The following is a 13,496-nucleotide window of genomic DNA, read 5'->3' on the forward strand; positions in this document are numbered from 1 at the left end:
CAAGTTTCCCGCTCCTACTTTAAATGTTGATTGGACTAGTTTTAATGCAAGTCCTGATATGCTCTTACTGGTCTGTTCTGCTTAACTGTTTTTGAACTGTTGCTTTAATTATATCATATTTCTGTAAGGGATCCTGGGCGTGGTAACACTGTGGATGGGCTATAAATCTAAATAAAATAAACCTACTGGTTTATTGGTGAAGAAATAACCTGCATTTGCACACTCATTGGGCAACATCCAATGGCTGCGCCTGCTGATTCTGTTGCGCAAGTGGCCCCGATCACTTGCACAACAGCTATTTAGTGCTTCTGGGGCAACCTGAAACAAGAGGAAACGCTCACTTCTCGAAGGAGTCAGGTCGGCAGAGCTTGCCCCAGAAGCATCCCAGGCCAGTTGTGCAAGAAAAATGTCAGGGCTAGCCACACATGGAAGAAAAACAGCAGTGGTGGGCCCTGCACATAGATGGGCAGGATTGGTTCTTCTTTGTAGTCTGTGTGCATCACACATATGGGCTCTGTGGCTGCGCTGAGCCTCTTTTGGAAAACTTAGAATCACAGAATAGTAGGGTTGGAAGGGGCCTACAAGACCATCGAGTCCAACCCCCTGCTCAATGCAGGAATCCAAGTCAAAGCATCCCTGACAAGTGGCTGTCCAGCTTCATCTTGAATGCCTCCAGTGTGGGAGAGCCCACTACCTCCCTAGGTCATTGGCTCCATTGCCATATTGCTATAACAGTCAGGAGGTTTCTCCTGATGTTCGGCCAGAATCTGGCTTCCTGTAACTTGAGCCCATTATTTTGTGTCCTGCACTCTGGGATGATTGAGAAGAGATCCTGGCCTTCCTCTTTGGGACAACCTTTCAAGTACTTGAAGAGCGCTATCCTACCTCCCCTCAGTCTTCTCTTCTCAAGGCTAAACATGCCCAGTTCTTTCAGTCTCTCCTCATAGGTCTTTGTTTCCAGTCCCCTGATCATCTTTGTTGCCCTGCTCTGAACCCTCTCCAGCGTGTCTGCATCCTTCTTAAAGTGCAGTGCCCAGAACTGGACACAGTACTCCAGATGAGGCCTAACCAGTGCTGAGTAGAGGGGAACTAGTACTTCACATGATTTGGAAGCTGTAGCTCTATTAATGCAGCCCAAAATAGCATTTGCCTTTTTTGCAGCTACATCACATTGTTGGCTCATATTCAGCTTGTGGTCGACAACAATTCCAAGATCCATCTCTCTTGTAGTATTGTTGGGCCAAGTATCACCCATCTTGGAACTGTGCATTTGGTTTCTTTTTCCTAGGTGCAGAACTTGGCAGTTATCCTTATTAAATGTCATTCTGTTGTTTTCTGCCCAGTGCTCCCGTCTATCAAGATCACTTTGAATTCTGTTTCTGTCTTTGAGGGTATTAGCTATCCCGCCCAATTTTGTGTCATCTGCAAATTTGTTCAGCATTCCCTGCACCTCCTCCTCCAAGTCATTAATAAAAACACTGAAGAGCACTGGGCCCAGGACTGAGCCCTGTGGTACCCCGCTTGTTACCTCTCCCCAGTTTGAGAAGATCCCATTGATAAGCACTGTTTGAGTCCGATTCTGTAGCCAACTGTGGATCCACCTGATCGTTGTTTCATCTAGCCCACTTTGAGCTAGTTTGCTCATCAGGATATCATGGGGCACTTTGTCGATGTCCACAGCATTCCCACAGTCCACAAGGGAGGTGACCTGATCAAAAAATGAGATCAGATTTGTCTGGCAAGATTTGTTCTTGACAAATCCATGTTGGCTTCAAGTAATCGCTGCATTGTTTTCAATGTGCTTACAGACTGATTGCTTGATAATCTGCTCCAGAATTTTCCCAGGGATTGATGTCAGACTGACTGGTCTGTAGTTCCCAGGTTCCTCCTTTTTGCCCTTTTTGAAGATGGGGACAACATTAGCCCTCCTCCAATCACCTGGCACTTCACCCGTCCTCCATGATTTCTCAAAGAGAATAGACAGTGGCTCTGAGAGTTCTTCTGCCAGTTCCTTTATTCTCTAGGGTGCAGTTCATCTGGCCCTGGAGATCTGAACTCATTCAAAGTAATTAGGTGTTCCTTGACCATATGCCTATTAATCTCAAGCTGCAATCCTGGCCCTTCAGCTGTACTTCGCCTTTGCCAGGGGGGTCATAGATCCTCTTTCTGGAGAAGACTGAGCCGAAGTAGGAATTGAGCACTTCTGCCTTTTCTTTGTCATCTGTTATCATTTTGTCATCCTTATTAAATAGATGAACCACCATTTCTTTCCTCTTTCTTTTACTATGCACGTAGCTGAAGAAAGCCTTTTCGTTGCTTTTAGCCTCCCTTGCTAACCTCAGCTCATTCTCAGCTTTAGCCTTCCTGATGCCATCCTTGCAATTCTGTTCTACCTGCCTGTACTCTTCCTTTGTAGCTTGGCCTTACTTCCACTTCCTATATGTGTCCTTTTTTGTTTTCAGGTCATCCCTAAGCTTTTTGTGAAGCCACATTGGCTTCTTCTGTTGTCTTCCACCTTTTCTTGTTGTTGGAATTGTTTGTAATTGTGCCTTTATAATTTCCGTTTTAAAGAACTCCCACCCATCTTGGACTCCTTTTCTCGTTAGGGTCACTCACCATGGGACCTTACTTATCATTTTCTGAGTTTATTAAAATGGGCTTTCCTAAAGCCCAGGGTACGCGTTTGGCTACACTCGGGTTTTGCTTCCTTTACAACCAAGAACTCAAGTACAACACGGTCACTTTCCCACAGAGTTTCCGTAACTGCTACTTTATCCACTAAGTGATCTCTGTTGGTTAGGATCAAGTCAAGGATAGCCAATCCTCTAGTTTCTTCCTCTACTTTGTGTAGGAGGAAATTATCAGCAACACAAGTCAGGAATTTCTTGGAGGGGCCATGTTTTGCAGAATTTGTCTCCCAACAGATATTGGGGAAATTGAAGTCCCCCATTACTACTCCATCATGCTTCCTTGAAACATCGGCGATTTGCTTTTCAAAAGTTTCATCGTTGTCTTCTCCTTGACTGGGTGGCCGGTCGTAGACTCCGACCATCATGTTCCTTTTATTTTTCTTTGCTCCATTTATTTTAACCCAAATGCTCTCGATGGGGCTACCAAGCCCATCTTCCTGTATTTCTTTGCAGAGATATGTATTTTTAACATATAGTGCAACTCCACCTCCCTTTCTGTTCCTTCTGTGTGTGTTTTTTGAACAAGTTATATCCTTCAATTGCTGTATTCCAGTTAAGGGGTTACCCCACCATCCCACTTCTAAAGCTGAGGAATGTTTTGGCGGGACCCTCCCCCACCCATCCACTGCGCATATCCTAGAGGGTTCCCACCTGTTCCCTCGGTTCTCTTTCGACTGCCTAGTAATAGCCTCTTCAGGAGCTTCCTCCATTTTTAGAGAACTTTTTCTCTAAAAGTGTTTTACACTGGTGCTGAGGTCTTTTTCTCTCTTTTTCTTTTGTTGTTGTTATCTTTTCTTATTTTTCGTTGTTACCTAAAAAAAAAAAAATCAGCGGTTTTGTTTGTTCATCATTGTCATCTACTGCAGCTGTGGTCTTCATATGGCCACAAAGGCCCTGTGTAAATGTGTTAAATGTCGGAGTAAATTGCCCTCCACTGACCCTTACTCTTTTTGCCTCTTTTGCTTGGGTGAGGGACGTTTACCCAACACTTGTTCTTTGTGCCAGTCATTCACTAAACAAGTGTGGAAGAACAGATCTGACAGATTCAAAATAGAGCTGTGGAGGAGGGCCTTTTTGGCCACAGATCTGAAAAACGTAGCCAACTCTTCAATAAAAGAAAAGACAGTGGCTGCTATGTCTTTGCCAAAATTGTCATCTCCTCATCCCTCGGGTTCCCCTGAATGGATGGCCCCCCCGACTCTGGGGTACTCTTTAGCACTCTTGATAGCAAGCAAGATTTCAAAAAAAGCTAACATTCCAAAGTTGGGATCTCATAGCCTCAAGAAGCAAAAGAAAAAGAGGGTTGGTGATAAGCTGTCGAAACCTAAGGTTCCAACACCTCCACCTTTACTGGATTCACCTATCTGGGTACTCTCGTCGGTGCCAAGCGCTCCTGAAATTGAGCCAATTTCTACAGCATTGGAAGGTGAAATTTTGGAGATGTCTCCTCCACAGCCAGTTTCTCGGGACCGAAAAACTTCTCTGTCAAGAGATCACCAGTTGTCATCTTTGGTGAGGGATGAAGCTTCTCAACATCAATTGTCATCTCCTTCCCGGGACCGAGAACACCATTTCCCTCCTTCTGAGTCACTCAGGTCTCCTTATGGTGACCATTGTTATGAATATCAGTATAGAGAAAGGTCCAGGTCTCCTCATGATGATTGGGATAGAAGTTCTGAGTGGTCTTACCCACCACCATGATGCTGTGTTTTTGAGGACTGGCCTTGCCCTTGGGATCGAGGATATTATTATGATCAGACAAGATACCGTGGGGCAGCTTCACCTAGATACCATCCTCGACCATCAACAACTCTTTCTCATCCCCCCGCGGGAGATGATTTTGTTCCATCTCCACCTGTGCCTCCCCACCTGTCATTGTTGGTATGGAGCCAAACACCATCAGTCAAGCTGATGCAGTTGCCGCCTTCACCTGTGGTACAACCATACCCTTTACCAGTCCCCAGTTCCTAGGCCATCTTTGCCTCATAATTCAGCAGATGATTGCCAGTCTGATTCCTCTTCATACTCCTCTGTTCCACCTTCTGTTCCCTCTTCAGGTGATCTGGGATGCAAGAGGGAGCTTCTCCTTTGGAGGACATGTTTAGTTTTGCTGAACAGGTTAGCAGGATGGCCCATTCGCTGGGTATCGATGTTCAGCAACCAGAGCAGCATGTCCAGGACCCAGTTTTTGACGCAGTCCATACTGAATCGTTAGAACTGGTAGTGGTTCCCTGCCTCCCACCCCTCCTCCAAATGGTGCAGCAATCATGAAAGGCCCCGTCTTCAATGGTGCCTATGTCTAAGCAGCTTGAGTCCCTATACCATGTACAGGATAATGATGCAGCATTCTTATATTCCCATCCACGCCTGAATGCCATCATTGTAGAGTCGTCGCAAGGGTGATCACAGAAGATTCATGCCATGCCTGTTAACAAGGAGGGTAGAAGGCTGGATCTGTTGGGGAGGCTGGTCTTGGTCTCTGTCTGGTGAACTATCAGGCCATGATGGCCAGATACTAACTGTTTCTATGGGAGAAAAGGGACTCTCTTTGCACTTATCTCCCAGAGGACCAAAGGGATCTTGCTAGAGTTTTTCACATGGAAGCTGTCCAGTTGTCCAGGCAGCAGATTAACAGTTTCCCCCATGAAGCTGACTGTAGAGCTAAGTAGGGATGTACAAATTGTGTTCCTTCCATGCTGCTTGACTTCCGCAGTTTGCGTCCTGTGCTCCGTTCTGCTGTTCACAAGCCCCCAGAATCCTCCTCTTTTTTTTCCACTCCGAAAATTATGTAAATAAATATGTACCGACAAACATAATTTCTGTACCCAGCTGTCTCCGCGAGTCCACATAACTTCCGTAAGAATCACTATTTTTTGTAAATATTTACGTATTTTTCCCCTCTCCCCTGCCATGTAGTAATTACTTTCAGCGAAAACACTTCCTCTTCCTTGTAGCGGCTTCCCTAAAGAAGGCTGTCTTAGGTGTGCATGAGAGATAAACTATTTGTTTAAAGCAACGTGGTTTTAAAGAAAGAAAAAACCTTTTTAAATGACCATGCACGATGTATTGTTCTCCCTTCTAAGCTTTCTATTTCCACATCCAGCGTTGTTGTTGATGTTGTGAGGCTAAAATGGAGAGGAGAACTAACTCTATGCATGTCTACTCAGAAGTAAGTCTTATTGAGTTCAATGGGACCTACTCCTATGTCAGCACCCCACTTGCCTGCCCCCAGCTCAGCTTTCCACATCCAGCTCATTATCAAACCTCCTGTTAGGTTATCTCAGAAGACCCTTGGGTGAATGGGGGGGGGTGGTTTCCAGGGAAACAGCTGGATTGGGGGAGAAGTGCGTGCACACACACACTGGAAGAATATAGTACTTCATTTTCCCTTGTATGTTTATTCCTCATTTTGCCCATTCCCTGAGCATGTGCAGAGTGTGCTTTTTATTCAGACAAAGAGAAGCTTGCTACTCATGCTACATTTGTACAAGTGTAACTGCTTCAGAAAGAACTTTCATTATACTGTCTCTTTTCATGAGTTTCATAACAGCAGTGTGGTGTAGTGGTTAGACAGCTACTGTAGTCTAGTGGTTAGAGTGTTGGACTGGGACTTGGGAGATGGGGGTTCTAGTCTCCACTTGACTATGGAAGCTCACTGGGTGACTTTGGGCCGGTCTCAACCACACACATTGTTTGTGTGTTCTTTCTGAAGCAGTTACACTTGTACAAATGTAGCACGAGTGGAAAGATTAGCAAGTTTCTCTTTGTATGAATAAAAAGCACACTCTGCACATGCTCAGGGAATGGAGAAAATGACGAATAAACATACCAGAGAATATGAAGTACTATATTCTTCCATTATGTGTGTGGGGAGCTTCTCCCCCAATCCAGCTATTTCCCTGGAACCCCCCCGCCCCCCATTCACCCAAGGGTCTTCTGAGATAACCTAACAGGAGGTTTGATAATGAGCTGGATGTGGAAATATAAAGCTGAGCTGGGGGCAGGCAAGTGGGGTGCTGACATAGGAGTAGATCCCATTGAACTCAATAAGACTTACTTCTGAGTAGACATGCACAGAGTTGGTTCTCCTCTCCATTTTAGCCTCACAATGTCAACAATGCTGGATGTGGAAATATAAAGCTTAGCAGGGAGAATAATACATCGTGCGTGGTCATTTAAAAAGGTTTTTTCTTTCTTTAAAACCACGTTGCTTTAAACAAATAGTTTATCTCTCAGGCACAGCTAAGACAACCTTCTTTAGGAAAGCCCCTACAAGGAAGAGGAAGTGTTTTGGCTGAAAGTAAACTCCCCAGCGGAGAAGGAGGATTTCAATTTAAAAAGAAAACCCACAAGGTGGTAAACACAATTCATTAAAAAAAAAAAGTATGTGTTTATTATTGTAATATTGCTATCCTTCCGATTTACAAATTATACTGCATATTTATTTACGAAAATTTTGTGACTCTTTGCAAACAACAACAACAAAGCCACGTGATTGCTGCCTCCGCAGGACCTCGTGGTGCCACTTCGCAGAGGATTTCGTGGCACGGACTGAAGGGAAATCAATCCCATTTCAGTCTGTGGCAGAATTCTCTGACATCCCTAGTGCTAAGTCAATGGTGGGTGTGACCGTGCTCCAGAGACACGCTTGGTTGAGGTCTGCAGGCTTCACTCCTGTGGCACGATCGTGAATTAAGTATTTGCCTTTTGACAGTGAAGGTGTCTTTAATGCCAAAACTGATGAACAAATGTACTCTGTACAGAAGGCAAAGACAGCTGCTGGAAAGATGGGTTTGGGTCCTCAACTTCCATAGCAATAATACAAGTCATGCAGGTGGTTCCGCCACCAACTGCACATGACCAAGCAGCAGTTTGATCGTTATCCATGCTACCAGCCTCCTCAGCAGCAGAAGAAGCAGACCACTCCTTCTTCGAAGTATCAGGGTTGTGGAAGGACTGATTTTTCCTCTAAGTGGTAGCTTTGACTTTCCAGTGTTTGCCATCCCCAGTCTCCTCAGCCAACCCTTCTGTGGGTCCATGCTGGCTTGATTCCTGCCCACCTGGAAAATATTAACAGTGGACAGCTGGGTGTTAAATATAATCAGTCGGGGCTACATGACAGTTTCATACACCCCACACACATAGGGATGTATGAAAGTCACTTACCTTTTAACGAAATGTGATTCAAGGTGGGGGGGGAGGCGCTCCGTCCCTCCCCCCAAAATTCTGGCCGGGGGGGAGGCGCTCCGTCCCTCCCCCCTGAAATTCTGGCTGGGGGGGAGGCGCTCCGTCCCTCCCCCCCCCCGAATCCTGGCCGGCTGGGTCCGCAAATGGCGGCGGCCATAGCCGCTGCCGTTTGTGTCCCTGCAGTCAGCCGTGATACGCTATGTAAATGTTTACGTAGCCTATCACAGCTGAGTAAAAAACAAAAAAACAAAACGCGCGTATGCAAATGGCGGCGCCCATGGGCGCCGCCATTTGCGTACGCGCATTTTTTTTTTTACTCAGCCGTGATAGGCTACGTAAACATTTACGTAGCCTATCATGGTATTTTTTTAAAATCTAGCTGTGATAGGCTACGTAAATCTTTACGTAGCCTATCACGTTTTTTTGGGGGGGTTGGTTTTTTTACTGGAAATGGCGGCGGTGGCAGCTGGTCGGAAGACTGGCTGCCGCCGCCTCCACCGAACCGGAGCCGCTGCCGGAGCCACCGCCACCAGGAAGATTCGCCCAAGGTAAGTCCTGTGCCAGGGGGGGCAGGGGGGCAGACCGTTTTGCCACCGATTTCGGGGGGCCGAATGCGCTGGCATTCGGACTCCCCGAGATTCGTGGTGAAATTCTCTGACATCCCTACAACACACATACATACACACAACAATTGGGTTTTGTTCAAGTCACCCCTCCATCACAGGCCCTCCTGGAAATGATGACCCTGGTCCAAAAGGGAGCAATCCAAATTGTTCTTCCACACCAGCCAGAGGACGGGTTTTTTTCCCTTGGTATTTTACCGTATTGAAACGGGATGGAGGCCTCCATCCGATCATGGATTTGAGGAACTTGAACAAGTTTATTATTCCCAGAAAATTCAGAATGATCACGATGGCAACCACCCTGAGAGTTTTTACAAAGTGCATGGTGGTTGTATGCATGTACCTTTGACTCCAAGACATCAAAGTCTACCCTTACCTGGGCAACTGGCTCCTCATCTTGGACTCCGAAATTCCCTTTGTCATGCCATCGAGATTGTTCTGAACTGTGTGGGAGCATTGGGCCTGTACGTGAACAGGGAAAAGTCGACTTTGAAGCCAGCACAATGGCTCCAATTCATAGGAGCATTGCTGGATTTGACAGTTGCACACACTTACCTTCCTCGAAAGCAGCAAGAGCAACTGATTGCCGTCACAGAGACCCTTTACTTTCATTGACTACTCACCACTCACACTATTCAAACACTGTTGGGGCATATGGCGGCAGTGGTCCCAGTTGTTCACTGGGCAAGGCTTCGGATGCAACCACTACAGAACTGGCTGCTCTGAAACTTTGATTTCACCACCAACGCTCAGCGCTGTCACCTGAGGATTCCAGTCAAAATAGCAGGTTCCCTCCTGTGGTGGATGCAACCACGCAAACTCTGTCGGGGCACTCCCTTCGTCCAAACATCCCCTACGCAGATATTGACAACAGACACTTCCCTTTCGGGATGGGGAGCTCACTGTGGTCCACCTCAGATTCAGGGAACCTGGGCTGAGGTGGAGGAAAAAAGTCATATAATTTACCTAGAATTTCTTGCCGTTTGGAAGGCAATGCATGCATTTGAGACTTACCTTCATGGAAGGCATGTGCAAATCTTGACCGAAAATACAGCGGTGTTGTGGCACATCAAGAAGCAAGGGGGCACACATTCATCCAAGCTTGTGAGTCTCACGATGGACATATTCCAATGGGCAATCCAATGGGACATTTTTTTGAGTGCTCTTCACATTGCTGGAGAGGACAATGTTTTGGCGGACACTCTGAGCCGGTTGTACAAATCATCCTATGAATGGCAGATGTCCACCTTCATCTTGCATCATCTCTTCCTGAAATGGGGTTGGCCTAGAAGATGGATTTGTTCGCGACCCCATCAAATGCGATATGTAAGATATTCTGCATGAGCGCAGGGATTGGTCAAACATTGTTAGGCAACGCCTTTCAACTTTGATAATGCAGGGAACTGTTGTACCTGTTCCCTCAATTTCCCCTCCTCTCGAGGGTGCACCAGAAGCTAGCAGATGATGGGATGGACTGCATTTTGATTGCTCCTTGGTGGCCAAGGCAGTCTTGGTTTGCAGCCCTGCTGTGTCTGTCCAGAAGACAGTTCCTACATATTCTGCAATTCCCGGGTCTGATCTCTTGGGATCGAGGCAAAATCAGACATCCAGATCTCGATACCCTGAAACTCAAAGCTTGAAGGATTCAACAGTGAGTACCAGTAGTCGGCTCCCGTTTGAAGTCCAGGCCATTTGGGACATGGCTAGGAAACCGGCTACGCGTCGATTTATGCAGCTAAGTGGTCGTCTGTTTTGAAGTTTGCAAGTCTACACAGTTTTGAAGATGTAATTTTGTTTCTGCATCACTTGTTCCAGAAAGGTTTGACGCTTTCATCCATAAGGGTTTATTTGGCAGCTCTTTCTTTTTATAGAGGGCAAGTTCAAGGTTTTTCCCTTTTCACTCACCCTACTACCTGGCAGTTCCTGTGGGGCTTAAAGAATTTGACACCTCCAGTGAGAACTCTAGTACCTCAGTGGAGTCTCTCTTTTACACGCTCTCTTCTCAGAACCCTTTGAACCTTTGGCCACAACGGATCTTTGGTTGTTGTCATGGAAAGTAGCCTTTTTAGTTGCTATCATGTCCTTCAGACGTGTTAGTAAAATTTGTGCTTTATGGGCTGATCATCCCTACCTGATCTTTCATAAAGACAAGGTTGACCTGAGACTGGACATTGATTTTTTGCCAAAGGTGGTCTCTGATTTCCATGTCAACCAACCCATCTTATTGCCAACATTTTTCCCAGAACCAACTTCTGACCTGGAAAGGAGGTTGCATGCTCTGGATGTAAAGAAGGCATTGGCCTTTTATAAGTCAAGGACACCATCTTTCTGTAAGATGCCAAGACTTTTCATTTGTTACAGTGGTCCCAGAAGGGCTTCCCTATCTTGTTTCAAAGGCTAGCATCATGGATTGTGCAGACTATTAGTTTAACCTATGACTTACAAGGCTTAGCGTGTACACCTCATGTTCGGGTGCATTCAACAAGAGGGGATGCCACACCTACAGCCTTCAGCAAAGGTGTGCCATTGTCGGACTTACGTAAAGTGTTGACTTGGTCAAAACCCTCAATGTTTGTAAAGCATTACAAACTGGATGTTAAAGCATGTTCCGACTGTGCTTTTGGCCAAGCCATGCTGTCATTTGTCTTGTCGTGAATAGGGATGGCAGAGAATTCCGCCACGGATTCCAGTGAGGCCGGATTCTTTAGAATCCGCCCCCCCCCGGAATCTGTGGTAGAACGGCCTCCCAGCCCCCGCGGAATCCTCCCAGGACGGAACTTACCTGGGGCGGATGCGGCGGCGGCTCCGGCGATGGCTGGTCTCCGGCATAGCGGCCGTCATTTGCGATCTTGCAGCCATGATAGGCTACGTAAGTATTTACGTAGCCTAAATGGCGCTGCGCCATTTGCGCCCCTGCTCTTTGCCGTGTTAGGCTACTTAAGTATTTACATAGCCTGTCACGGTAAAGGCAGTCACACAAATGGTGTAGCGGCCACCATTTGTGTCCCTGCTCTTTGCCGTGATAGGCTATATAAATACTTACGTAGCCTATCACGGCTGCTAGCAAGGATGCAAATGGTGGCCGCTATGACGGCCGCCATTTGCAGCCGCAGCAGCCCAGCCACGGCCAGAACTCTGGCTGCGGCTGGACCCGGCTGGCAGCTCTGCAGAGCCGCTGCAGAGCGGAGCTGGCCAGGGAGGATTCCAGGGGGAGGGGCGGAGTGCCTCCTCCCCACTGCGGATGCCCCTGCGCAGAGCCAGGTAAGGGATTCGTACATCCCTAGTCATGAGACACCTACCCACCACCAGTAAGTGAACTTGTTAATCACCCATATGTATGATGCACAGAGACCAAGAAGAAGAAATGCAGGTTGCTTACCTGTAACTGCAGTTCTTTGAGTGGTCATCTGTGCATTCACACAACCCACCCACTGTCCTCACTCTGGTCTGGTGTCAATGTCAAATTCAGTGTTGGTATCGAGGTGTGATTTTTCCCTCGGATTCAAGGCCACACTAGGCAGTCTCAAAGAAGTGAGGGAACGGGCAGGAACCTGCTGGGATATGCACAGTGGACGGTGAGGGAGGATTCTCACCAAAATGTTCCTCAGCTTTAGAAGTTTCCTGAAAGAGGCTCAGCACAGGCGCAGAGCCCATATGTATGAATGCACAGATGACCACTTGAAGAATTACAGTTACAGGTAAGCAACCTGCATACTGCCCATTATATCCCATGTACTAAAATATAAGACTTCACTTTCTCTTTAGGTACAGATTAATAGGCGAAAGCAAAACTCGTTGTATTGTGTCGGGAGACATAGTTGAGTGGAGTAGAGACCCTCCATATTGTCAACGTAAGATATTTTCCTTTAAGCTTGCTATGGTTTCTCTCTGCATCTCAGTGCAACTCATTCATTGCAAATATTTTAGTCTGCCCAGAGTTTGGTATACGATTGGAATAATCCACTGTGCCTGAATATTTAGGACTATTTCTGAAAATTTAAGTGAGAAGTATTTATATCTTGATATATTCTCTCTCATCCACCTTTCCCACCCTCTTCCCCTGCTGCTGTCTCTGACCAATGTACAAAGCCCTGTGTGCTTTCTGATCTGGTCCAATATTCTTACCATAATGGTTGTTGCCAACCACCCTGATTGTATCAGAATTTGCCTACCCTACTCTAGTATTTAAACTTTGTTCTCCACCCTCCCCACTAGATGGTACAGACTCACTTTTCAATCTGACAGAGTGGATTAAACTTCTGCTAGTTTCTTATCAAGAAATAGCTAGTGTTTCCAGAATTGTATTACCATGATCTATTCCCTCCACATACTTTAGGACTGGGATGTTACAAGAAAGCGAGGCTGCTTTAATATTTTTCCAGCCTGTCCACATGTTCCCTTCAATATACTGCATTGTATTTTAGGCAGATTTGTGAGTTTGGGTCAAAATTATATACTCTGATTACTGGAAGCCTCTAAAAGACATTACGTCCATCTTAGTCTGAAGCAGCCCCTGCTGGATGTCTTTGCATATCTTTCAGGTGGTTTTGGCCTTTGACAGCTGAACGTGTATTATGCAGAATTATACACACACACCAGGATATATCAAATAAGGGTGCAATCCTATGGGTTGTGCCCTGGGTACTCGTTAGCCCATGAACCCGGAGGCTTATAAGTATCCTATGCAGAGAGGGAGGCAGCCTTGCACCCCCTGGGCTACATTTTAACTAGATGGATGATTTTGCCTGTCTAGGGAGGGAGAGGAAAGGAGGTTGGGGTGACCATAGGAAAAAGCGTAAGCCAGCCGCCCCTGTCTTCCCCCCCACACACACCTGCAGGAACACCCCCTTTCCCCATCTCCATGCTCTGTTTACAAAGCACAGAGAGACAGCCAGTGCGGTTCTCTCTATGCTGGCTACAAGGAGGAGGGAGAGGAGTGGGGAATGTGGTTTCCTGGCTCCGCACTCGAAGCCCTGTCTTTGAGTGCAGAGCCAGG

The 13,496-nt window shown here is 46.5% G+C and overlaps 1 protein-coding gene and 1 pseudogene across 3 annotated transcripts in view; both read left to right on the forward strand.

The window, feature by feature from the left end:
* Positions 1 to 13,496, forward strand: part of LOC146348536 (membrane cofactor protein-like) — a 53,220-nt gene that overhangs the window by 10,967 nt on the left and 28,757 nt on the right. For all 3 annotated transcript variants that reach the window (XM_084853382.1, XM_084853383.1, XM_084853384.1), the window contains exon 4: positions 12,266 to 12,351. In XM_084853382.1, coding sequence (XP_084709508.1) covers positions 12,266 to 12,351 — 86 coding nt within the window. The remainder of the gene's footprint in view (positions 1 to 12,265; positions 12,352 to 13,496) is intronic.
* Positions 3,876 to 11,405, forward strand: LOC146348537 (uncharacterized; annotated as a pseudogene).

Source organism: Heloderma suspectum, chromosome 4 (genome assembly GCF_057233095.1).
Source record: "Heloderma suspectum isolate Gila_16-S chromosome 4, 16-S_ref, whole genome shotgun sequence".
Classification (NCBI taxonomy): domain Eukaryota; kingdom Metazoa; phylum Chordata; class Lepidosauria; order Squamata; family Helodermatidae; genus Heloderma; species Heloderma suspectum.